This window comes from Eptesicus fuscus, chromosome 10, assembly GCF_027574615.1.
Source record: "Eptesicus fuscus isolate TK198812 chromosome 10, DD_ASM_mEF_20220401, whole genome shotgun sequence".
In the NCBI taxonomy this organism is placed as follows: Eukaryota; Metazoa; Chordata; class Mammalia; order Chiroptera; family Vespertilionidae; genus Eptesicus; species Eptesicus fuscus.
In genome coordinates, this window is record NC_072482.1 from 19967930 (window position 1) to 19995323 (window position 27394).

At 37.6% G+C, this 27394-nt stretch overlaps 1 protein-coding gene across 1 annotated transcript in view; it reads right to left on the reverse strand.

Moving 5' to 3' along the window:
* Window positions 1–528: 528 nt before the first annotated feature.
* The window catches only part of PKHD1 (PKHD1 ciliary IPT domain containing fibrocystin/polyductin), a 418502-nt gene continuing 391636 nt past the window's right edge, over window positions 529–27394 (reverse strand). Inside the window, exons 63-66 of the mRNA XM_008157496.3 lie at window positions 24483–24590; window positions 16553–16711; window positions 14370–14492; window positions 529–983 (exon numbers count right to left, since the gene is read on the reverse strand). Of these exons, the coding sequence (XP_008155718.2) occupies window positions 529–983; window positions 14370–14492; window positions 16553–16711; window positions 24483–24590 (845 nt within the window). The remainder of the gene's footprint in view (window positions 984–14369; window positions 14493–16552; window positions 16712–24482; window positions 24591–27394) is intronic.

The window sequence follows — 27394 nt, forward strand, 5'->3', positions numbered from 1 at the left end:
AAGAAGTTGTCTTATAGTTGAAAGGTGAGTTCTGACAGATCTCTTATCATTCAAATGTTTCTATAAGGTAAAAAAAAATTTTACTGTAATGCTGCAGAAATAATTGTAGCAGACCAGATCTTCTCATGACCCCTTAGTAAGAGAAGCCCAAAGAATTGGGGGTGGTCCTCCTAAAGGAAGCTTAATAACAACCCCTACTGGTATAAGTAAGTGTTAGACCATTATTGAGATGGCAAAATCAGGCTTACATGAACAACAAGTAAAATATTAACAAATACTTGGGAACCTATTATTTGACTGACATTGGACTAAGATCCATGATAAATACAAAAGACATATCTAACATTATTTCAATCTTCAAGCATTTATATGACTGTCTCCCATTTCAAAGTTGAAAAAAAGAGACTTTGGAGTCCATGTTCTTCCTTCTTAGTGTCCATATAAGTCAGGCCTCATCTCCCCTGTTCATTTTCAAGAAATATGTTGAACGTTCTGACTTGCAGCCCAAAGGCCCACACTGCTCCTGGGTCACAGCTGTTCCTGAGTAGCTTCTGGATGGACTGAATGAAGGCAGAATGCCTCACTGGCACCACAGGACGCTTTCTTCTCTTGGGAAAGTCCTGAGCTGCCACTGTCCTTGCCCAGCTGACTCTGTTCCTGCATCTGCTGCCTCCCGTGTCTGAGGTCTGGACAGAGCAGCAGCAGCTGATCTTGACCTGCCAGCTGGTATCTCAGCAACTGCTCTTGGGCCTCTTTCCAGTTCCCAGCCTCCTGCATGCACATCTGCTGAGCATGAGAGCCTGGAGCACAGGTGTGCCCAGGGGATGTGACAGTGGTAGTACTGGGAGCAGATACGGTGGCCTCTTCTCGGCCACCAGCCTCTTCTCGGACAGCACGGCGGCTAACCTTCCTTCTGGACACCCCGTTTACTGACTGGTGGGGGAGCTGGTTCAGCTTGCCCAGCATGACCTTCATCCTCATATCTGCGAAAAAAGAAGTTGGAGGAGAAATAAATTTAGTTCTCAATTACTTGATTATACATGTTGCATCAGTGTTCCTGGTAAGACATTGCCAAATAATTAAAATTGAATTTTATCAGCTTATAGATTTCCAAATAATTTTGGATATATATTTTTTTCATTAAAAAAAGCATTGTATCCCATTCTCAATTTATAATAAATATTAATTATCTAATTAATAAATTAGATAATGAATTCTTCCCAGAGAAACACTTTTGTGATGTAATGGGTCATTAAGGATTTTTCATTATAAGCAGGGCAGCATAAATATGAAAACTAGACTACATTCTGGCCTTACCAAATGGGTTAACTAGTACTTGTATTGAGAAATGTGAGCTCTAAAAACAGTCTTATCTAATACTTGGTTTTTTATGCCAAATTTATCATTTTAATATCTTTGATTTTATAAAATCACTAGAGACCCAGTGCATGGATTCGTGCACCAGTGGGGTCCCTCGGCCTGGCCTGTGGGGATCGGGCCGAAACCAGCTCTCAGACGTCCCCTGAGGGGTCCCTGATTGCTAGAGGGCTGCTCTCGGGTGATGCACCCTGGAATCAGGTTCCCTCCTCTCTGAGCATCTGCCCCTGGTGGTCAGTGCACATCATAGCTACCGGTCGGATGGTCGAATGGTCGGATGGTCACTTAGGCTTTTATATATATAGATGAGTATAAACATATGTAGAGGTAACATATATATATAAATAAACATGTTTCCATATGAATGTGTATACATGTGACTGTGTAATAGTATAAAGGGGTACAGAACTGGAGTAAAAGAATTAGGGTTCAAGCTCCCCTTCCCTAGCTACCTAGCTCTATGACTTCTATCTTGTCACTTAGCCACTCTGGGCTTCAGTTGTATAATTTTATATTACTCTCAGATGATACTTAACAATTTACTAACATGTATTTCATTTTATTTTTAGTTTTTTTTTTTTTTTTGAGACAGAGAGGAAAAGAGAGAGACTGATTTGTTTTTCTACTCATTCATGCTTACATTATTTGCTTCTTGTATGTGCCCTGACCTGGAACCCACAACCTTGGCATATCAGGATGACACTAAACAAACTGAGCTACCCAGCCATGGCCTGTATTTCATTTTAATAGTCATTATTTTAATTATTGTTTTTTTCCTTTGACATTTTATTTGTGCTTTATTTTCCTATTTAACAGAATTAATATTCAACTCAAAAGAGTACAATATTGATATTGATTGTGATAAACAGGTGACCTGGGTGTTTTTGTCCTTATCTGTCCCAATTCTTTGAAGGATAGAAGCAATAATACCACTAGCTTTTAAAAAACATGAACATGTCATATGTTAATCACTAGCTAACCTATCATCTTATTTGAGTGATAAATGATGATAAACTAGAATTATATAGAATTTTACTGATACAATTGAGTCAAACCTACCAAAACAGTATTTTATGGTATAAAATATGTGAAAGATGGTCCCTAGAAGCTAGATAGCATAACAGCTAAGAATACGGGCTTGGAATCAAACCAACATGGTTAGATGTGCTGCTTGATCCCTTACTGACTGAATAAATGTGTAAAATATAGTTATCCTCTGTGTGCTTTAGTTTCCTCATCTGTAGAACAGTAACAATAGCAACTACCTCATAGGACTGTTTGCAGGTTAAAAGGATGAATCATACACCGATCTTGGTGGTCGTAAAGAAGGAAAAGTAATAGTGAAGCTGGCCTCACAGTGCTTGTAGTCTGTGGGCTAGTTTCAAACAAGGTTAAAAAAAAAAAAAAAAAAAAAGATGAGTCATGCAAAGCACTGCCCAGAGCCTGAGATAAATAATATCCATCATAATTAAAATCCCTAATGCTCAGATAGCTCTTAACCCTGCCACACACTGTTCTCAATGCTTTACATGCATTCATTCATTTTATCCTCAAAGCTACCTGTGATATTGATTTATAATAAAAACTCCCTTTCTGGCTCTTAAAACCCTTGGAATTCCCTAAGTGATAAAAGCAGTAAAGATGCCTGTTGTTATGTTAACAAGGTGACTTTTGGCCCTGGCCAGTGTGGCTCAATTGGTTGGGAGGCATCCCATGTACCAAAAGCTTGCTGGTTCTATTCCTAGTCAGGGGACATGTCCCGGTTGTATGCTTGATCCCCAGTAGGGGGTGAGCAGGAGGAAGCAGATCCATGTTTTGTTCTCACATTAATGTGTTTCTCTCTATCTCTCCCTCTCTCTTCCTCCCTCTCTAAAAATAAAATTTTAAAAATCTTTAAAAATAAAACAATAAGGTGGGTTTTGGACCCCAAATAGGGGCTGAATGGGGGCTGGTTGCCAGAAGAATCAATCATGTAATTCAAGGGTTGAAACTCCTTTCAGCTGAGTACCCATATGTATTTCCTTTGAAGTATTTTACATCTATACTAGAGGCCCAGCACATGAAATTCATGCATGGGTACAGTCCCTCGGCCTGGCCTGCGATCAGGGCCACCTTCCCCAGCTGCCAGCAGCCGGCCCAGCCCCCTGCCACCACCCACCCCCAGTTCCTCTTTCACCATCAGGTGATTGGTGCCTGATGGCTGGGGGAAGGGACCAAGAGGTCAGCTGTTCCCGCCTGCTCGCCAGCCCCGCCCCCGCCATGGGTCACCCTCTGTGTGTGGGGCAACTGGCAGGGTGGGGGCCTTGGCCTGGTGCTGCCCACATCCCCCACCACCCACCCCTGGTTCCCTATTCTCTCTCAGGCAATCAGAGCCTGCAGGCCAGGGAAAGGAACCAAGAGGTGGTCAGTGTGCCTCATAGTGACTGGTCCAGTGGTCGTTCTGGTCATTCTGCTGTTAGGGTCAATTTGCATATTATCCTTTTATTATATAGGATAGAGGCCTGGTACACAGGTGGAGGCTGGCTGGCCTGCCCTGATGGGGGCCCTGGATCAGGGTGGGGGTCCCCACTGGGGGCAGGGCTGGCTGGGGCAAGGGGCCATGGTCATTCTGGTCTCTGGTCGTTCTTGTCATTCTACTGTTTTGGTTGCTGGGCTTTTATTATATAGGACTAGAGGCCCAGTGCATGAAATTCATGCACTCAGGGGGAGGGTCCCTCAGCCTGGCCTACACCCTCTTGCAGTCCAGGAGCCCTTAGGGGATGTCCGACTGATGGCTTAGGCCCACTCCCCTAAGCTGTCAGTGGGACATGACATCCTTAGTGCTGCTGCAAAGGCGGGATAGGCTTCTGCCACTGCTGCTGTGCTCAGGGCTTCTGGCTGAGCAGCACTCCCCCTGTGACACACAATGACCACCAGGGGGCAAACGCTCCTGCATTGAGCATCTGCCCTCTGGTGGTCAGTACATGCCATAGTGACCGGTCGTTCTGCCATTTGGTCAATTTGCATATTATCCTTTTATTATATAGGATAGTGCTTTAGTCTCTGGCTGCATCCTGCTCTAAACCCAAATGTTTTCATTCTTTCCCATAATTACCTCATTTCCCACTTGTAAGAATTATCTTAAAATATACCCTAGTTCTGCCCTGGCCAGGTGGCTCAGTTGGTTGGAACATTGTCCCATACACCAAAAAGTTATAGGTTTGACTCCCAGTCAGGGCATATGCCCAGTTTGCTAGCTTAATCCCTAGTCAGGACGCATATGGGAGGCAACCAATCAATCTCTCTCTCTCTCTCTCTCCTCTCTTTCTCTCCTCTCTCAGGTCAGTAAACATATCCTTGGGTGAGGATTAAAAAAACAACACCCTAGTTCTCAAATATGTTTTATCCTACCTTTTAAAACTCTCTGTCTTCTTTAATTCATCTCCCCAAATACTTCCTTCAGAGAGAATTTCCTAACTCATGAGTGTTTTATTTTTGTATTACATTGAATATTGAGGGATGTGTCAATTTATTTGTTATAAACAGTAAGGTATTGCCTGGCCACTGTTGCTCAGTGGTTGAGTGTCAACCCATGCACCAAGAGGTCATAGGTTCAATTCCTGGTGAGGGCACATGCCCAAGTTTTGGGCCTGATGCCCAGTAGGAGGCGTGCAGGAGGCACCTGATCCATGTTTCTCATTGATGTTTCTGTCTCCCCCTTCCTCTCTCAAAAATCAATAAAAACATATTTTTAAAAAACAATAAGGTATTATAGTTTAATTTTAAAAAGTTTTATTCAATTACAGGTTTTTTTTAACAAAATAAAGGAAATTCAAAAGTATTCTATGTTAATGAAAATGTTTACATTCATATTCCCATGTGTGTGTGTTTTTCTTTTTGTAGAGAGAAAGGCTAATAATAATTTAAAGTAACACACTGTGATTGTAGCAATTATTACATGTTGGATATATATATATCCAACATATATATATGTTAATCCTTATAACAACCCTCTGAAATAGGCACTATTATTATATCTGTTTTATAATGAGGTCCACTGAGGTGCAGAAGGATTAAGAACTTTCCAAGGCCATGTACAAAGTAGTGACAGATGTTACTTACTTCACAGAATTGAAGATTGTTAGCGCCAGAGTATATATTCTAAGCACTACTCAATATTTTGTGAAGTTGGAGATAGCAATGAGGATTTAAGAAGACTGGTTGAGTATATGCATGGGAGTATGGCATAGATGTGAATACTATTCTTTGTGTACCTTACAGTGAAATAAAGGTTGATGACTATCCTAAATCCCGGAAAGGGTAGATGGTAATACCAATATTGACATTTCTCAACCTTGCTTTTCTCACATTTCATCAGCAAATTCATTAATCACTGTTTTGTATACTATGTAAATGATAATTTTTAACCTGTGTATTATGCTTCTCATTCAGTTTACTGAGACCGACCTTGGTTCATGTTAAAAGACAGTAATCATGTCTATATCATACTTATATAGCACATTTTGGGACAAAAAGTGTACTAATTTTCTATTTGATTTAATCTAACAATGAATGGGAACTGAGAAAGAGAGAAGGTAATAGTAATAATACAAATATATGTGATATGCTTTGATATAAAGCAATAAAATGAGAGAGTATCATGTTTATATTGTTTCCATGATGCATCAACTAATATTCTGCTAAAACTATGTTATCCATATTTCCTCTCTTCTTGTCCACAGACTTTTGCCTAGCAAGTATCTGCCATGACCACCTAACTATAGATTATTCTCTTAGATTTACGGGAACCATCAGGTTATACTAGTTTCCCTATGGGATCTCAACTCCTTCCAGAACTGTTCCTTGACTAGCTCAAACTACATTGATTTACACCTCAGTACTTGTTGACTAGAGTTCTTCCTTTGACTTATGCAACTACTTCTATTATTGGTCAATTTCCCTTGTATGACAGTTTTGTCTTCCTCTTTGAATGTTGAGTTCCTTCAGGGAAGGAACTTTTTGTGCCATCAACCTTGTCTCCCTATCATGCTCAGTTCTATGCCAAGTACTGATCCATAAGTACTGCTCCCACCAGGAGGAAAAGACATAGTTTATCGAGATCAGCGAATAAACAAAGAACAAGAATATTAAATTGTCACATAGAAACATACTTAAAAAAGGGAAAAAAAGACTTAGTATTTTTATTCCTTGGTAAAAAACCAATACCACTTTATATAAGGGGAATCAAACACAGCAAGTCACCTATTTGCAACCCATCGAAGATATTATCCTGATTTTGAGAGCTCGACATTGGAAATCTGTTACCCCCTGTTCTTCAAGTCTGCATCCTTTAAGAAAAGACTAACACAAGCATAGCTTGCCTTTGCAAGCCCCAAAACATTTAGAAATCTCCCATGAATTATTTACATGGCAGCCCCAATCAGCAACGTACCTGCCAGACTCCCTAGCCGAAATGAAAGCGCACTGAGCAAAGGTGCCCAGGGAGGCTGGCCGCCTCCCACTGTGAGGTTATAGACAGAACTAAGTCAGCACACATTATATGTCAGCACTAACATCAGAAGGAATCAGATCCTTTGATCTCGGACCTCCACAGGAAGCTTAGATCTCAGACAAATTAGATAAAAAATGAATTTATAGCAGATACGTGTCCTAAGGCATTCATTCAGCAGAATGTTTGGGTTTTAGGGAAGGAAGAATATTGAGTATCAAAACATATGAATTGGTATGCCTCCTTTCCACCTCCGCCTTGATGAGTTCCCATTAAAATGGAAAGATGAAGTTTCAAATTGCCCTCTATGCCTCTTAGAGTCCCATGGTTTTGCTCAAGTTTTGGGAAGATGGCATAAAACGTGGGAACATATATCCCGTCTCCATGAAAAGAAGGACTTGGTGATTTGGAGGTCCATCTATGTTTACCCACAGTTAGCTATCCTGACCCTCTTCTTTATGTCTTCTAAAACTTTCTTGGGCAACAAATATACGCTGTGCCTGTGTTGTTTGATTTGTGTGGGTACTAGTTACTGGCTTACTTTGCAATGGAAACATTAACAATGGCTGTCCCCTCAGTCCCTACCCCACGCCCACTGTTCATATTTTCCCAGCCCAAGCTCTGTGTGCTGTACTCAGTGTTGGATGACCTGGATTCAGTACACAAGCCCAGTACAATCACCTGAACCTTGGAACCTTAAAACAATATAAAGCAGAGAGATGAACTGTTGATCAACCAACATACTAAAGAATGTAAAAGGTTGCGGGTCCGATGCCTGGTTGGGGGTGTATAGGGGAGGCAACTGATGGATGTTTCTCACCTCTCTCTCTCTCTCTCTCTCTCTCTCTCTCTCTCTCTCTCTCTCTCTCTCTCCCCCCTTCCTCTCTCTCTAGAAATCAATGAAAGCATATCCCTGGATGAAGATTATAAAAAAAAAAATGTACTACAACTTGGTTTCTCATTTGACAATAATGACAATACCCCTACCCATGCATTGAAGAAGTTCTATGCAATGGTTAACAAATACTATTAAAGTATTCATTCCAATTTATTAATTGATAAATATTAATTAATTAATAGCATACTATTTCTTATGTCTTTTCCAGGTTATTTGATCAAGTGAAAAAATTATTATTTATTTTTTTAATAAGCAGTGCCTGACAATTCAGGAAGGTATGAAAATTTTAGAAAGCGAAAGAATGAAAAAATACCTTTGGTCTCACATATCATAAGTGATCTCTATTTTATTGTTTATATAATACTGTAGCAATGGAAATGTTTTAATAAACCTAATTTAACTCATTAATCCATCTAGAGTTTACTTTGGTATATTTTTTGAAGCATAAATTTAGATTGATAAATGTCTAAATAGTCAAATTTCCTAGCTCCGTATATAGTCTAATGCTTCTGTTTTCCTTTATTTTTATCTCCTTGATCCTTTATTACATTTCTGGATCTAATATTTATATCTATATATAATTGAGGTTATTTCCACTAAGGTCTTCATATTTCCCTGTGTTAGTATCACATTGTCTTAAGAATAGTAACATAAATATGATCTCTGGTTAGCTACCCTTTCCCATTGCCATAAAATCCACTTCTTATTAAAAAAATAACTTTGTATCATTGTTTTTATATTTTCTAAAGAATTTTAGATTCATCTTATGTTGTTCTACTCTGTATAAAATAACTGAAACTGTGATAAACCAAAGTTAATTTAGGAATAACTGAGGTTTTTGTAATATTAGTCAATCTAATTAGAAACATGCTATAATTCCCTATGAATTCTAGTCTTCTCTTTAAGTTATTCAATATAATATAGTTTATCTTTTAATAAGCCTAAAATATCTCTTGTTAAATGTTTTTGTTTTCCAAGACAGCATATTCTTTGGTCACTATTATGTATTTTATTCTGTTTCATAACTGTATATGAATGACTTATACAATATTATTTTGCACAGATTGGCATTATCTATAATAATAAAAGGGTAATATGCTAACTAGACTGGACGTCATTCCAGAAGTCATTCCGGACGTCTTTCTGGACGAAGCCAGGGACAGAGGGAAGCCCGGGTCCTGGGTGCTTGCCAGTGGCTGGAGTGAAGCCTGGGTCCCGGGTACCAGAGGGAAGCCGGTGCCAGCAACCAGGGGAAGGAAGGTCTACTCTTGCACGAATTTTGTGCATCGGGCCTCTAGTACTTGAATAAGTTACTCAACTTATTTATAATTTATAGCAGTTAATTATTAAGTCTTTTAAGTTAATATTAAATAATTATATCATCTGTAAATCAGCATGTGTTTGATCCAACATTGTCTCTTGATTTTGCTGTACAATCTGACTGCATATTTTAGCATCCCATCATACATGTTACATGTCATAAGAGTGAATCATGTGTTTGTCCTCGTTTAAGGAGGAATTCTTCTAATATTCCAATGGTTAATGTGATATCAAATCTTAGTTTTAAATAGCTTTGGAACTCTCCATCTTATTTAGCAGGCAGGCTCTTATTCCTGGTTGCTTTAAAACAGTTTTCTTAAGGAATTAAGTGCTAGATTTTAGTCATGTTTTTAAATTAGGAGATGTTTACGTTTTTATTATGTAACATGGACATGCTATTTACTAATAATTTCCAAATATAATTTTACTTTCTGGGAACGTATGACAACTTCTAGTCCTGAGATGTTTTGTTTTTCCCTGACTCCATCTTGAAGCCTTCCCTCTCCTCCCCACTCCCTGTTGTTTTCATAGATTTGTACTTGCAAAAGGACACTGATAGTCCTTTATATTTTACATTCACAAAACACACCATATGTAGTCAACTGGACTCTAAAATGGTAGAGATGAATCTCTGAAGTTGATGGTGCCATTCTTATATTTGTTTTCCATTCCCATTGATTTCACACACACATATATATTTATATAAAAATAATACATATATATATTTTATAAAGGATCAGTGGCCAAAGATCAGTGTATGATTTGGAGAAGGGAGCCCTGAGGTATGCAGCAGTATCTTCCTGCAAAGACAAAGGCAAAAGTGGTGGCAAGGACGCTGGGGCATGAAACTAAGGCAGCCAGCAGAAAGCAGCGCCTGGAAGCAGGAAGTCACGGTTTGCCCATTGTGAGGATGCAAAATATGTGCAATCACTATCCTGTTATTAATTTTGTGACCCTGAATAAACTTTTTATATCTCTTTTAGAAAAGATAAGGTTTTCTTTTTTTCCCAGCAGTTGAAAGAACTGCTGGAATTTCCATCTCTATCTTCATCACTCACTTAACAGTAGTCATCAGTAGTCTATATTGTAACACCTTATGGTAAAAGTGCTTTGGGGGCTAGAAACGATACAGAATTTATAAGATAGGATCTGGACAAGATGAACACAGATAATTATATTGCATATAACAGGTGTTAAGTGAACAAGAGGAAAGTGTTATAAAAGTTGACAGAAAAAGACTATCCCTTTTATATAAGAGAATTTGAAAAAGAGAAAAAATATTTGACCTGTGACTGGAAGGAATGGAACATATTAGATATGTGGATAAATAGGGTGTTAGAATAATAGACCATTGCTAACTATTGTTGAGTGAATAATGAAGATGTCAATTTTGAAACTGGGAGGCCTATGTTGTGTTTGGGGTATACTCTCCTGGAGGGAAACGCGATAGGGTGTGGAGGTGTGGACACCAAGGAGTGTACTAACTGAGGCTGAACTAAAGATATACCCATGAACTGGAGCAGCGGAAGACCAAAACCAGACATGGCAAAGGTGGAACTGATAAAACTTGGCAAATAAAGGCTTGCAGTGATAAAGGGATAACTAAGTGTTCAAGATAATTCTAAGGTGTTTAGCCGAGGAGATTTGGGGGCCCTTCAGCAAATTAGGAGAATAGGGAACCGTTGAGAAGGAATGATATAAACATTGAATGTTGACAAAGCAAAGCTGACTCCCCTCCTGGCATTTCTGTAAACCTTGGTTTGTGCAAACCAGACAACCAAAGCCCTTAGCAGATGAGATGAAACAGTGTGGTATGATTTAGGAGCTAGAGGAACTAAACATGTAACTTTGAATAATGATATTCTTTCTCTCTTTTGGTATTTTCTCTTACCTTTAAGTTCTTCAAATACACCTTGCTGTTGTGATTGCATTATACTTAATCATTTTTTGCTCAGAATTCTTCTTTCATTTTCCCTAAAATATTATGCTTGTGTCCCAACAATATTTCAAGCTTATAAAGGACCGAGGACCTGATATCACAGCTTTGTAGCTGCATGGAGAGGACCTTATAAGGTACTAAATAAATATCAGGAGGTAGGTAAATACTTATATAATATTTATTGGTTGATAAAATCTAATTGCATCCACCAAGTCATTCCAGCAGTCTCTCATCTAAATGTTACAAAGATAAGTAATAGCTTTTGCCAGCGTTTCTCAACCGTGGCATTATTGACAATTTTAAGTCAAGTGATCTTTATTGTGTATGTGGTCCTGTGCACTGTACGATGTTTACAGTATCCCCGATCTCACTGGATGTCAGCAGTATCCCCTTCCCCCAAGCTGTGACACAAAAATGTCTTCAGACATTGCAAATGTCCTCTGAAGGTAGAATGACCAACTGTCTTAATGTGTCTGGGACTGAGGGAGTACTTGGGACACAAAACTTTGAAGGTTAAAACTAAGAAAGTTCTGAAAACCAGAATGCGTTTGCCAACCTACTTGGGGAACAAAATTGCCCCTCGTTGAGAACCACTGACCTGGGGGAACAGAGAGCCATCTATGTACAATGAACTCCAAAAATCATAAGTACTACTGTGGAGGTACACCTTTAGAATGCTTGGAACCCACAGAGAAAATACTCATTTTCATTGAGGTGAAAAGGATTGGGGAAGACTTTAAAAAATAAGGAGGCATTTCAGGTGGTGCATAAAAGCTTGAGTAGGTTTTAACAGGTGATGACAAACAATCCAATTGGAAGCAATTGTGCAAGCAAATGGGTGGGAAGGTGTTAGACAAGTCCCTGGATGAGTGAGCTAGCATGGTAGTATAAGCAGGGGGCAGGAAGGTGAAATCCAAACTAAGATTCATTAGACAGGACAGAGTCAGGTCTTGAAGGGCTTTCAATCTTAAATAACAGTTTAAAACAACAATAAATAACACCTATACTATACCAAACTTTTTCTGCATTCATTACTGATTTTGACTCACTTCATGGCACAACAACCCTAAATGTAGGCAGTATTGTGTCAGCTTTACAGATGAGAAAACTGAAGGGCACAGAGAGGCTAGCTGACTTGTTTGAGGCCACAAAGTAAGTCAACAAGAGAGTCAGGATGAAACCCAGTTCATCTGACTCCTGAGTTTCATGTCCTGAATTGTCACATTCTCCTGCCTCTCCAATCGACAGTGGAAACTCATTAAATCTCCTGAGTAGCAGAGTGACAAGAGCAAATGTGAATTTTAAAAGCCGGCTCAGATGGCTCTGGAATGTCAAAAACCGGGTTGGTAACGGTAAAATACGAGGGATATATGCTTTACTCCCTTCTTTCCCCATGGCAGCTCTCTAGCTCCCCGCAGATTGCATCCGTACAATTCTTGGTAAAAGCCATACATAACATGGTGAGTTTACAGTCTAAATCTACTGGAAATAATGAGCGGAAATAATTCCATCCGCTAAATAATTTTAGAGCTATGGCAATGCTTAGTGAATGCAAAGGGCTTATGAGAGAAATGGCCAATTACTTTATTAGCAAATGCTGAAAGTTTAAAAACACAGAGGGAAACGGGACACTAAAGTGCTATGGAAATAATGAAATAACACCACATGTATTTAAAGCTAGCGATAATTAGGTGTTATGTAGCTGGTAATAATTTTCAAAGAAAAGCAGGAGATGCCTCATTACTTGCCTTGGAAACAAAGCTCTTTAGATTTGGACAAACCTTAAAAGACGAGGAAAAACTCTGCTATGATCCCCAGGGGAGGATTCATACAACACATCTTTCTATTTTTAACTCGGATGCCTTAATAAAATGGCCTCTCTGACACTCCCATCTCTTCCATCTCAACCCTTCCACAGGAGCCCTGTCCCTTGTCTCATTCCAGATAATTTATTAATAAGCCACCACATAAAAAATGTTCTCTAATAAAACACCCGGGCATTGTGGACTGTCTAATGTAGTTAATTTGAGCAGGGCAACTGAGATTCATGTAGAGATGGCCATATTAGATTAGGGGAGAGATTAGCATCACTGTTGCCATTCCCTGAAGAATGCAGCTAAATATGCTATCCTTCATTCACAGAGCTGAGTTCAGATGATCGTTTTGAAATACCGGTCCTGAAGTTGCATGCAATAATACAGACTTCCAGAAGCCAAAGTTAAAGCAGCATTAGATGGAATCTAGAAAGAAATCCCCTTCTCTCTGTCTCCATTCTTCTCACCCCTACTCCCCTAACTGCTCCCCCTCCACCTTTTGGGGCAGGTCCAGGAGCTGGAGTATAACTGACTAATTTGTTAGAAAATAAAAATAACCTCATTTTTTCCATGGGAAAAAATACAAACAGGCAAACAAACTCACACACACACACACACACACACACACACACACACACACACACACTGGAATTCATTGAACTAGTTAGATTGAGGCAGGCAACATTGGACTGCTATTGTTTGGTTAAGCATGCACTCAGAACCATTAAGATTCATATTCCTTTTCAAGCAGAAAACATCATGATAATTGGCTATTACTTAGAAAAAATAGAAATATTCCCTTTAGAGCATATGTTTCAAAATGTTTCAGGTCCATGGACATTATATGAATATTTTTCATACACCATATCAACACTTGGCAAATCCATTTTGTGATATGTCCACTATCTTTCTCTTTTCTTTATCCTTAGAAGAACAAGGACAAAACATTGGCTTGAGGCAAATACCTATCTTTTGTCTGCTTGGCACCAATCTAATGGCAATTTAACAATATACCAAGCAAAATCATTTGGTGTAGTGCACAACGTAAGCAGATAATCCATTTTGCTAAAAGAACAACTAAGCAACAGAGCAGAACTTGACAAAGCTGACTCATTTCTTGAGGGTTCTATATTCAATCTAATTTGCATAGTTGGTATTTGGCAGCTACACTCTCTTCTGTCCCAAATTCAATACTGTTGCCAAACTGGCAGCTTTGCAACAGCTAAGGGAAAGATTATATGCCTTGACTCTGGTTTTCCCTTTCTCGGTGTAATAAATTCAAATGGTAAGCCAATAATCTTCTACTAAATAAGAAAATATAAATATCAAATTTAATAATTGGTTAATAGATGAGTGATCAGCTATACTTGCAGATTCCTATGCTGGAGTATAATTTCTTAGAGAAGTAACAATGACTGAAAAAAGGGCTACATGCTAAGTTCATTCAGAAACTGACAGCCAGGGGGAGAGGAAGGTTATGGATCATCCACACTTTGTATCTCTGGTGGGGAGCATCCCATTGTCCAAGCTTACCTTCTCCCACTACGGGGTCTTCTTTTTCAGTCTCTACCTGTGATCCTTGGCGTTTAGATGAGACATGGACATGATTCTTTTGATCATTAGCCTGGGATGCAGAAATATCTTCACTCTTGATTTCTAAATTAATGAGAAAAGGAAGTGCATGTTTCTTTTTCTTTTTCAGAATAAAATAACATTTTTATTTGTAAATGGGCACTAAGCGTTAAGATATTTCCCTTTGATGCCCCCCAAAATGATTGTGAAATAAATGCAATAGAACACATATAATAAATCCAGAGAAATAAAGAAACAAAATCCCATACCCTGAGTACCAACTTTAAGGTATAAAACTGTACTGTCCAATACCATAGCTGGCTACTAAACACCTGAAATGTGACTAGTTCGCATTGAGATGTGCTGTAAATGTACAATATACACCTAATTTTGAAAACAAAAGTAAAATATATAACATTTTCATATTCATTACATATTGAAATAAATTTTGATATATTAGGTTAAGTGGCTTCTAGAAAATTACATTATGTGCCTCACATTTGTGACTCAGGTTTTATTTTTCTTGGACAGAGCTGGCATAGAATGTTACTAATATTTTAACCTTTTATTTTGAAATAATTATAGATTCACAAGAAGTTGCAAAGAAACATTCAGGGAGAACTGCTTTCTTTCTTCTAAAATGTTAATTTTAGCCATTTGAAAAGTACAAGAAAATATAAAGAGCTGATTACTGTATACTTCCTCCTCCCCCCCCCATAAAGAATTTAATACAAAGAAATGTGCCCATAGATAGTGAAAAGTTCCAAGAACAAAAAGAGGAAACTGGGTAACTGATATGTTAGTAACTGTAGAAAGAAGCTTCCTCTAGACCTAGGGGAACAAAAGATAAGAAATGGGGTGGACAGAGCTTAGTGTCGGTCCCTCCAAGGCTGGTAGGTTTAGCTATAAAAGGGAGGATGAGAATTAAATTACTTCACAGAGTCACATGAGATTAAAAATTATGAAAGGTCTTTGCTTTCAAACAAGAAAGCAACACACACAAACACAATGAACTTTAGATTTGAAAACAAAGACCAAAACTTGGGGTTCAAAATATCACTGGCACCTACGCAGGGTGAGGAGATCTTATTCTTCCTAAGAAAGACCAGGAATCCTGAAGTTTCCTTGTAGTTTGCCCAGACCCATCATGACAAGGAGAGAGGTAGGGCTGTCAGGCTGAAGCTGGTTCGAAATAGTGAATCTTCTAGTAGTGCCACCATGCTTCTTCCATTCTCCTTCCTTTATTTTGACTTTCTCTCTTTGCCTCTCCTCATTTTGCCTCTATATATACTCACTTGTATCCTTTTGGTTTCCTAATATCTCCTAGTATCACAAGTGTTTCATCCACTCATTTGCTGGGAGTTTAGGGTGGGTAGAGTAAGGGATTTGCTTTTCTTTCTCCCACACTCTAAGGACAGAATAGAAGACAGAAAGAAGCCTCTTTTACAGAACTTCTTTTCCTCAGTGATTTTTCCATGTCTTTAGGCCAAAGAGAGAGAGAGAGAGAGAGAGAGAGAGAGAGAGAGAGAGATGGGGAGGGGGAGAGAGAGAGAGTGAGTGAGAGAGAGAGAGAGAGATGATTATGGGAAAATGTCTAAGAACATACTTTCTATACTCCTAGGGAAAACAAAAATAAAACACTAAGCACTCAAGAGGGCAATCTCCTTCCCAGACTTTGAGCTCATCTTTTGGAGGGTTACCTGGGCACTGGAGCATAGAGTTTCAGAGAATAAAATCTGGAACCACACTGCCTGGCTTCTTCCTGACTGTGGACCGTGGGGTAAGTTACTTAGCCTTTCTGGGCCTCATTCTCCACCTCCATAATATAGACATAGTATTTGGCACCTATTTTATAGGGCTGTTGTGAATATTAGATAAATTCATGTATCTAAAGTACTTAGAGCCTGGTCTATAGCGAGTGTTCAATAAATTTGAACTTTTATTAGGATTGTTATTATTATTTAGGATTAGGCAATTCTTGTCTTTACTGTATGAATTAAACAATTTAATTACATGTAGCTTAATATGTTGCAAAAGTTCATAAATATTTTTCTTTGAGGGAAGTAAAAGAAAGATTAATATGTTATACATAATGGCATTTTTCCTCCAATATTTTCATTAAAAAAAAACCAAAAACTACATACTTCTGCTTTTGCTTTTCTTAAACCAACAGCACACTAGACAGCACAGAGCCAGCCATGAGACCACTGAGCACAGGGAGGCAGACAGGATGATGGTCGACTTCTCTGACCTAGTCACAGGTAAGATGGCGAATGGCCTGGATCGAGTTGTAAAATTGGCTCCTGTAAAGAAAAAAGAAAAAAAAGGTCTCAATAATAACTGTGCTAATATAATATTGTGGGAAAAATGCTTACAACACTTAGTAGGTTTAATAAATATTTATTGAATTAAATGACTAAATAAATAAACCTATAATTAATTCAAGATTTGTACTGCTAAAGAAGTACAGGAATCCAATCCAACGATAATGCACAATTGTTCCCTCTAAGTTGTTCCACATTGATGAGGAATTCTTCCAATTCTCCCCTTTTATTCTCAGTCTTACCTTCTCCTCCAATGCAAAATTTCAGTTTCATTCTCATGTTCCATTAATTAAAACAGAAATGCTCTGAGTTCTAGAATGTGTGAAACTACTTGCTGTGACATATGTATTTTATTTAAAATATGGCATGTAGCAAAAAGACATGGTACCAAGACTCTTACTACAGGGTCAAGAGAACTTCAAATGTCAAGAGAACTGCAAATTTTGTTATCTGGGAAACTGGGGGTAGAGCATGGTAGCTGAGCCACTTGGCTATGAAAGATGGAACAAAATGGGTGACTCTACAGAGTGAATCTTTCTAAGAATTCATCTCAAACTTGTAATAGACTGAACATTTTGACTACTTACTTCATTACTATTTTGAAACAAAGCATAAAAAATCTAAAAAAAAACCTTGTCTATATACACATAAAAATCTGTACACAAATATTTATAACACCTCTATTCATAATCACCCAAACCCAGAAACAACCCAAATGTTCTTCAACAGGGGGATGAAAAAATCAACTGTGGTTTATCCAGGTGATGAAATACTACTCAGCCAAAAAGAGAAAAAGAAAAAGAAGAAGGAAGGAGAAACGAAGAAAGAGAGAGAGAAAAAAGAAGGAGGAAGAGGAGGAGGAGGAGGAGGAGGAGGAGGAGGAAGAGGAGAAGAAAGGAAGGATGGGAGGAAGAGGAGAGAGAAAGAGAGAGAGAGAGAGATAGAGAGAGAGAGAGAGAGAGAGAGGAGGAAGAAGAGGAGGAGGAGGAGGAGGAGGAGGAGGAGGAGGAGAGGAAGAGGAAGAAAGAAAGAAAGAAAGAAAGAAAGAAAGAAAGAAAGAAAGAAAGAAAGAAAGAAAGAAAGAAAGAAAGAAAGAAAGAAAGAAAGAAAGAAAGAAAGAAAGAAAGGAAGAAAGAAAGGAAGGAAGAAAGAAAGGAAGAAAGAAACTGTTAACAATGTGAAACCACTGGGATGAATATCAAAGGCATTATACTGAGTAAGAGAAGCCCATATCTACATGGTAGATACTCATTGAATGATTCCATTTAGATGACATTCTAGAAAAGATAAAACTATAGTGATGGAGACCAGATCAGTGGTTGCCAGGGATTAGTGTTAGTGGGAGGAGAAGATGTGAGGACAGAGGAAAGCATAAGAAAGATTTTTTAAAGGATATTTTCTGTATCCTGATGGGGTGATTACATGAGTCTATACATGTATTTGAATTCATAAACAGATATACCAAAAAAGATACATTTTACTGGATATTATAATAAGTATGAAAATTTTAAGTTTGTCTATAATTTGGAAGGTGATAAATATGTTTATTATCTTAATTGTGGGGAGAGTTTCATTGGAATATACATTCATCAAAAATTATCAAATGAGTGAGATCATGTGGTATTTTTCTTTCATTGACTAGTGGTGAACAAAAAGATAGATACAGAGACAGTAAAGCATCAAACAGACTTTCAAAGTACAGGGGGAAAGTTTGGGAAAGGTGGGGGAGTTATGAAATCAAACGAAGGACTTGTATGCATGCATATAAGCATAAACAATGGACGCAAAACTCTGGGGGGGGAGGGCATGTGTGGGTGTGGGGTGGGGGGGTAATAGTAAGATATGTACACATATAATACCTCAATAAAAATAAAAAAAAAAAATTATCAAATGGCCGAGACCTGTTTGGCTCAGTGGATAGAGCGTCGGCCTGCGGACTCAAGGGTCCCGGGTTCGATTCCGGTCAAGGGCATGTACCTTGGTTGCGGGCACATCCCCAGTAGGGGGTGTGCAAGAGGCAGCTGATCGATGTTTCTCTCTCATCGATGTTTCTGGCTTTCTATCCCTCTCCCTTCCTCTCTGTAAAAAATCAATAAAATATATTTTTAAAAAAATTATCAAATGGCATGTTTTAAGTATGAGTAATTTATTATGTCAATTTTAGCTCACAAAAATAAAATATTTAGAAAAAAATATTGCCTGCCCAACTGGTGTGGCTCAGTTATTGAGCATCGACCTATAAACCAGGAGTTCAGGGTTTGACTCCTGGTAGTCAGGACACAAGCCGGGGTTGAGGGCTCAATCCCCAGTAGGGGGCATGCAGGAGGCAGCCAATCACTGATTCTCTCTCATCGTTGATGTTTCTATCTATCTCTCCCTCTCCCTTCCTCTCTGAAATCAATTAAAAAACAAAACAAAACAAAAAAACCTTGCCTAAGAACACAAGTTAGTTATAGTTGGCATTTTAAAAGTAGTTTATTCAAAACAAACAAATCAATCCAAAATCTCTGCTCTCATCTGAATCACTCCGACAATAATAGTTTTTATTTTCTCTAGTCAGGGAAACACCATGTTTTTCTTTGCTGTGCTTTTCTTGGGTTGAACCTGACAATTTGATTGACAGCCACTGTCAGATCTTTAGTCTCTTGACTCCTGGCTGACTCAGTCCCAAAGCTACCATAACCAAATTAGCTAGACATGGTTCTACTTAAGACAAACTTGGCTTGTTTTTTATCAATTAGTTTCTTTTTATGGGCATCTGAATAAAATAAATCCAGCCCAGATATGGGAGATAGGTTTTACTAGGGATTTGCAGAAGTAAAAACAAAATTCCTCATTCTTTTATCCATTTTCCAATGATTGCTCAGTGATTATTTTCTTTGCTCAGTGGATAAGTTATTGTTCTCATTCTTAAAGTATTTACAAGCTAGTAAATGAAATTAGATACACATACAAATGTTTGTAATAAGACAGAATGTGACACATGCCACCAGAATAATGCAAATTAATTGCTTTGGAAGGATATTTTGCATTGATATGATCAGAAGAAGTATACCAGAGGAGAGAGTATCTAAATGGGACTTTGAAGGTTTAGCAAATGAAGACAGAACGAAGAAAAGATCAATTGATATTTAAGAAATTAATGCTGTAAAATACTGGGAATTAATGCTCAAAAGAATCTGAGACAAAATTTGCTGGGCATTAAATGTCTGTCAAAAGGCCCTTTACTGTATTCTGAAGGCAATGAAGTTTATAGAAGGGAAAATTCGGAGGGCCTGAAGTCAGGGAGACCTGTTTATATGCCTATAGCAATAACCTGGGTCTAAGATTGCACACCACCAGTTTTCAAATATTTTTAGCAGCAGAACCTTTTTTAAAAATGCAATCTTAGACCTAATCTCAATATACTTTTGTTCATAAATATTTGTGTCTATGAGGTGCGATGTTTCACTACACCCTGAGAATATAACACAACTCATTAGGATTCCTGTGTCTTTTGGAACTTACATTCTAATGAGGCACAGAGCACACAGACAGTAGACAAACAAGCAAATCCAGGGATACTCGGATGCGAGGTAGTGGTAGGTGCCACAAGGACTGAAGTGAGGTTGGAAGACAGAATGACTGGAGGTGGGAGCAGGGTTGGGGATGGTGCTGTAGAGTAGTACATGGTACAGAAAAGCCTCTTTGAGGAGGTGTCAGTGAGAAGAAACCTTGCCGGAAACCGAACATTGAGACATTGGTAGTTAAATGTGAAAAGGGAATCTGGAAGGCTGGTCAACCTTAATCGCTCTGAATGGTCAGAGCTATTCACTTATTGTTTAGTTGAGACATTGGTAGTTAAAGCAACTTTCACCTTTTAATCATATGTGAATTTTTGCTGATTGTCTATTATTGGAATTTCCTGCCTAAAGGATATGGGTGTATCTCAGAACCCCAATAAAAGGGAAGGCAAAGGCCAGGCAGGAGTAGTCCTCTCCCTAGAGGTGGACTCCCGCCTGGCCCCCATTTTACCCAAATTAACACTTTTCCAGTCTCTTTTCATTTTGATTGCAGCCTTCTCCAGAAACCGGACCTGAACGGGAACCCTGAAACACGCGGGACGTGAAAGGGGCTCCCACAAAACCTGAGTGAAATGATGATAAGCCATGTGAATTTCTGGAGCAAGAGTATTTCAGGCACAGAAATGGCAACTGCAATAGAGTTTTTGGCAGAAAGGACTGATGGCAGAAAGCATCCTTGGTTCTCTCACCTCTTCTCCTGGGAATCCCCTAAGAACTTCATGGCTCCAAGAAATGGTTAGGAAATCCAGAGCCTAGACCTGGTAATGGCAGTGAATGTGGAAAGGCTGGGTGGGAAGTTAGTAATATAAACTTATAGAAATCTTCTCTCTGAATGGTGTCTTAGAAGTTCAGAAATAACTAAATGAGCTGGATTAGTCAACATACTAGAAAGACTTATGAGGATTCTATACACACTTGGTCAGAAATATTTAACTTCTCAGTTCCTCAATATCTGTATTTCTAAAACAGGAATAATGACTTGTTCCTCTCTATTTATTTCTCTAAGAGAGAAGAGAAAGACTAATAAAAATATTTGCAACTTTTCTGCTTGATTCATAAATAAATAAAATAATAACAACATAAATCAATGCTGGTTATATATATGAATTTGGAACTTGATAGAAACAAAAAAAATTAATGATTGCCATATCAATATGGGAATAAGAGCTGCTTTCCCAAATGATTCTAGCACTAGAAATTGATAATAGTGGGAAACAAGGAGTTACTCTCAGTATCTTCACTGTTAATCAATATGATGTCAAATTAAAACCACAATGAGATATCACCTTCCACCTGTTAGAATGGCTATCATCAGTAAATCAACAAATAAGAAGTGCTGGCAAGGATATGGAGAAAGGAAATCATTGTACAGTGTTGGTGGGAATGCAAACCAGTGAAGCCACTGTGGAAAAGAGTATGAAAATTCCTCAAAAAATTAAAAGATGGGCTGCCATATGATCCAGCAATTCCACCCCTGGATGTTTATCTCAAGAAATATATCTTCCCCTATGTTCATTTCAGCATTATTGACCATAGCCAAGATAAGGAAGCAACCTAGGTGGCCTTCAGTGAATGAAGTGAGAATGAAGATTTGATATATCTAACAGAATATTATTCAGCAATAAAAAAGAATGAAATCCTGCCATTTGCGACAACATGGATCGACTGATTGAGTATTATGCTATGTGACATAAGTCAGACAGGGAAAGGCAAATACCTTCTGATTTCACTTGTATGTGGAATCTAAAAACACAAAACAAATGAATAAACAAAACAGAAGCATGTCTATAGTTATAGAGAACAAGCTGATGGTTGCCAAAGGAGAGGGGATGGGAATAAAATTTAAATACACGAAACAAGACAATAAGGATTCACAGAAATGCAGGCCTTTTAATGCTTTCTTTTTATCTTCCATCTATTCTCTTCTAATTTAAACTTTTAAAAATATATATATTTTTATTGATTTCAGAGAGGAAAGGAGAGGGAGCGAGAGATAAAAACATCAATGATGAGAGAGAATCACTAATTGGCTGCCTCCAGCATGCCCCTGACTGGGGATCAAGCCTGCAACTAGGGCATGTGCCCTGACCAGGAATTAAACTGTGACCTCCTGGTTCATAGGTCTATTCTCAATCACTGAGCCATGTCTGCTGGGCTAATTTAAATGTTTTTAATCTAATTCTGACAGAGCCCTATCTCACAGACTTGATATTGAAAATTATGAAACATGATTTAAGGAAAATGGCCAAAGAAAAACTGTAATCCCTCAGTAGTCTACTTTACAAGTTATAGGTGGAACCTAAGATAAACTAGTGATCTAGTCAAAGTGAACACCAAGCTCAACTCAAAATCAAAGTGTTACTGAGAAGTTTGGACCACATTTTACACTTGGTTTTATAACTTATTCCTTAAAATAATCCTCATAAAATGTTCAGTCTTAATTGATCACCAAGGAAATTAAAAGACAAAAGTCTAGGACAAAATATCCTTTGAAATATATCCTTGGGCATTCTATGGTCAAGGACCCTGAACATGGGTCTCCATGAACCTCTACTTAAATTAGGACACTCTCATTAGATATTAAAAGAATATCTGCCTAAAACAATTAATAATTGTTTACTTGACCACAGAAGATATTCCCTTTGTGAAGAAAATGGTCCAAAACTTGAAATTAAGGGAAAACCCAATTTCAGATCTTATCAATGTCATTTTGAAGCATTTTCAAATAGGCCCATCCAAGATTTATCAAATTCTCTGGAACATACTTTTTTTTTTTTACTTTATATTTAATTGAGGATCAGGCTTAATTAATACAAGATTGGTAAGCTGCAAATGATTTTTGTCCAGTAAAGATGCACAGGATATCTGTAGACATCTAACTTCAAAGGCTATAGTTTTATTGTCCTGTATCCAATTTAACAAACTTATGTCAGCAGCTCCTTCCTGGTTGATCTATATCCCTCACATGTAATTTAACAGCTTTGCTGTCCTCCTGGTTCCCTCATTATGAGTTCAATAACCGTTGACAAGTGCTCTTTATATATTTTTATGAAAGCCACATTTTTAACGTATTGAAAAGTTTACTATGACAGTTTGAATTTGTTTCATGATGGAACACTAATGTCTGGATTTAATTAAATATTTGTTGTTGAACTTAAGATATCTCACATCAAAACATTTTATTTCCTTTGTCATTTCCAATATCTAAGAGGTCTGAATGAAGTAATGACTGCTCTAGTACATTTTACAAAACTGTATTATCACACCTGTACATGAACTGCTTTTTACAGTTGTATGTTTTAGGTATCAGACTAACTTCCCTGACCAAACTTAATAATTGATTGTAAATTTCTACCTTTCAGTACAAATGCAAAGTTAGTATTTTACAAATTCTTTTAGGTAGATTTTCTGGTAAATCAAATAATGCAGGCAATATTTAAATTATTTTTTTAAGTGGAAAGCTCTGTGTTTCTATCAGAATTCAACCCTTTAAAAAGAGGATGGCAGAAATTGGACTCTCAGCTCTACCCTTCTGGGAATGAGAAAGAGGTATTTTACATAGGCTCCTCTGGCTTTGAAGTTTAATTAACAGGTTACCTACTATAAACTTGTTGGATAGCATTACCTTCTACCAAATAAAAAATTATCAAGAATACTTCAGAAGGGAAATTTCTTTTTAATGTTTTTTTAAGAAGGACTGAAGCATACATATAAGCAAGTCACACATGCTTTATACCTATACTTCTTTAAAATACCAGGATTTTAAATGGATATAGTTGCCATTTTGGGGGAGGGGAGGAGGGGAGGGTGAGGGCAGAAATGAAAGAATTCATAATACTCTGTATCCCAGGACTCTCTTTTCTGTAAATTAAAATTTCTAATTAATATCCAACCCAATGCTATCAAATGTCACATATATATTTTTTTTATAAAGTAGAAAATTCAAAGAAAATTTTAACAACTAGAGGAAAATGGACATTTGGATTCTTGCTTACCAGGATTCTCCTGAGACTTAATTTCTACATGTGCTCTTGCTTCTCACACCTTAATAATATAATCAATTGATGTTTTTTCTCTAAACTTAGATGACTCCTTATTCATGATAAGAGCTATTCCAATGACAAAGGAGAAGGGGCTATTTTTTAAATAAAACAAACAGATAATAAAACACACTGTGCTGAAATTACCTGGAGGGGAAGTGACAGTAAAAATAAAGTGCCAATTTGACCCAGAGATCAAAATTGCCAAGTTGGAGAAGCTCACATAACCATCTCGAGTTTCTGCCTGAGTACACCCTACAAATGAACACAAAAACAAAAAGTAAATGTTAGTTATCTACTCAAGAGGAATTCATTTCAGTCTTCTCTATAGAGAGGCAATTGGACAATAAAGGAAACTTTTTTTAATTAAAGAGGTTACTAAATCCATCAGGATCAGATTAAGTCTTAGACAAGTCTTAGAACCAAATAATCCAATAATAACAGCTAACATGTATTGAAAGCTTAACCAGACACTATGATTTATATACATTATAAATACATTTTATGTACTTATAAATAAGCTTCATAAAAATGTATAAAATATCTTATTATCTATATAATTTAGATAATAGGAAATAGACTCATAAGATGTCAAATTACTCGGTACTGGGGTTATAGCCCAAATTTGCCTAATTTCAAAGTTAGCATTCTTAACCACTACTGTATCTCCACTAATTTATTATTAAATGTCTCTCAAGAAAGAAATACTATTGTCTTCCTAGGTGGTCAGTTTTTTGGCTCTGTCTCTTTTCTATTCAAAGGTTCTATATTTTATGTGGGGACAGAGTTAGGCCAATTGATCAAGACTCCAGCAATGCTTCAAAGCATGACTGATAAAGATTTAGCAACATGAATTGCCTGGGCCATGGTTTCCCTGGGTAAAATGCAGAAAAGAAAGCTCACATCTTCTAAAAATGGGCCATCCATTTATAAAGTGAAAGAAGACAACTCCTGGCAGGCTCGCGTTCACAATGCCATTAATTAGTCTTCTGACTCCACTATCCTCAAATTACTTTGTTAATTAACAGCTGCTACTAAAAGTCACTATGGAAAAGTCACTGTGATTGGTATGATGGACAATGAGATAGGAAGTGGCTTTAAAGTTTATAAATTGGTTGGAAATCATAAGGCTGAAAGGTATCATAAAGATATGATATGCTTAGTGTTACATATTTCAATTCAATTGCTCAATCCTTTTGGTGAAAACATTGTCTTTCCTCATCAATTTTGCAAAGCTAACTAAACTTCCTTTTTTGGAAACATCTTTTCCTTCATCTCGTCAGAGTACCAAAATAAATAAAATGCCCAGAAAAAAAATGGAAATAAATAAGCCAAGACTAAAATAAATGATAGGCGCCCAAGATAAATGCAGTTTATACTCTTTAAAACCTATATGCATCAAAATTATGGTCAATAAACTCTTGCAAACAATGAACTGCAGAGTACAGATGTTCAACATGAAATCGTTTGCTGCAGTTTTTCCTTTGACAAACGTCCTTATTGTTCCCATCTTTGGAGGAATACAAAGCAGCATTTAATCGAAATGTGTCCGTGGAGCACAGTGAGTCTGCCTCATAGAACAGCCGCCAAACTGCCTAATGGAAAGTGCTTTAGCTCCAAATGGGTTTGCTTTTGTGTTAAATACCAGCTTGCCTCAGAGATCTCTACAAAGATTCCCATATATATCTATGATATCCTCAGATTTGAAGCATATGCGCGCAAAAGCTGAGGCAGTTGCTGCCAAGTACAGTACATTACTCCAGGGTTCATCATATCTCTGGAATGATAATTGTAAAATATACAAATGCCATTGCCAGGCTCCCTGACCAAGCTGGTATAAACAACGTACTGGCTGCGGGAATTTCCACGAGATGGGGTGTTGGGCTTGTGCAAAACTGAAATTGATTACATGACTTAACCAGGGATTGCTACCTGAGTGTTTCTGCAGGGCATATGGTTTCTAAAATACCTTTTCAGCTCAAGTTCTCTGCCATGCTATCTCTCTCACCTCTAGCTAAACTAGCAAACTATTACATATTTACATCAAACTATATTATTAATGTTTCCACTTTTTTTAAATATTAAGAACGTCTTTTCCCTACAACTAGGATTTATAATTATCAAAGGATCTGAAAGGCCCTTAAATAATAGTTTTTGTGTATGCAAATCTGCTTTTTAAGAAATAATCTCTTTTTTACTGAGGAAGGTCTACAAAGACAAAAGAACATGAAGTAAAATTGCAGAATAAAAGATTTACACTAGATCTATTGGTATAGTTTTGTTGTTGTTATTTTGTTTTTCTCCAGGAAATACTTACTAGTAGAATAAGTTACATAATCCATCCCAAATGGATTTGGTTCCATTTTTTCCAAAGTTAACTAGAACTATTTCATGATGGTTTTAAAAGATAATTTCAATCAAATGAAATAGAATGTTTTGGTGATGTGGGCTCTCTAAACTTGGAAAATTGCACAAAATGTTTTCCCTACAACTCTCTCTCTCTCTCTCTCTCTCTCTCTCTCTCTCTCTCTCTCTCTCACTCTCACACACACACACACACACACACACACACACACACACACACACACAGAGTGTGTGCATAGAAGACAACCTCAGCATGTTCCTCATACTTTCCCATGAATCTCCCAAGGAGAAGAATGATGACAATACTGATCCAGGTGAGTCACCAGGCTTAGTGTGAGTTGTTGTTATCTAAGCTAGTCAGTGATCAGATCCTTGGGATAACTAAAAGAAAAATAATGAAGGATTTGGGGAGGTAAGTATCAGGAGTAAAGTATGGAGTCTGAGTAAGGTACAGTACAAAAGTAAGGTATGGAATATGAGTAAGATATGGAGTATGACTAAGCTACTGCATATGGTTAATGTATAAAATACTGTGAAGTATGGAGTATATATAAGGTATAGAATATGAGTAGGTATGAAGTATAAGCAAGGTATGAAGTATAAGTAAGGCATGAAGTATGGGTAAGGTAAAAAAATATAGGTAACTGAACTATACCTGTAAAAATGGTTAAGATAGCTTTATGTTCTGTGTATCT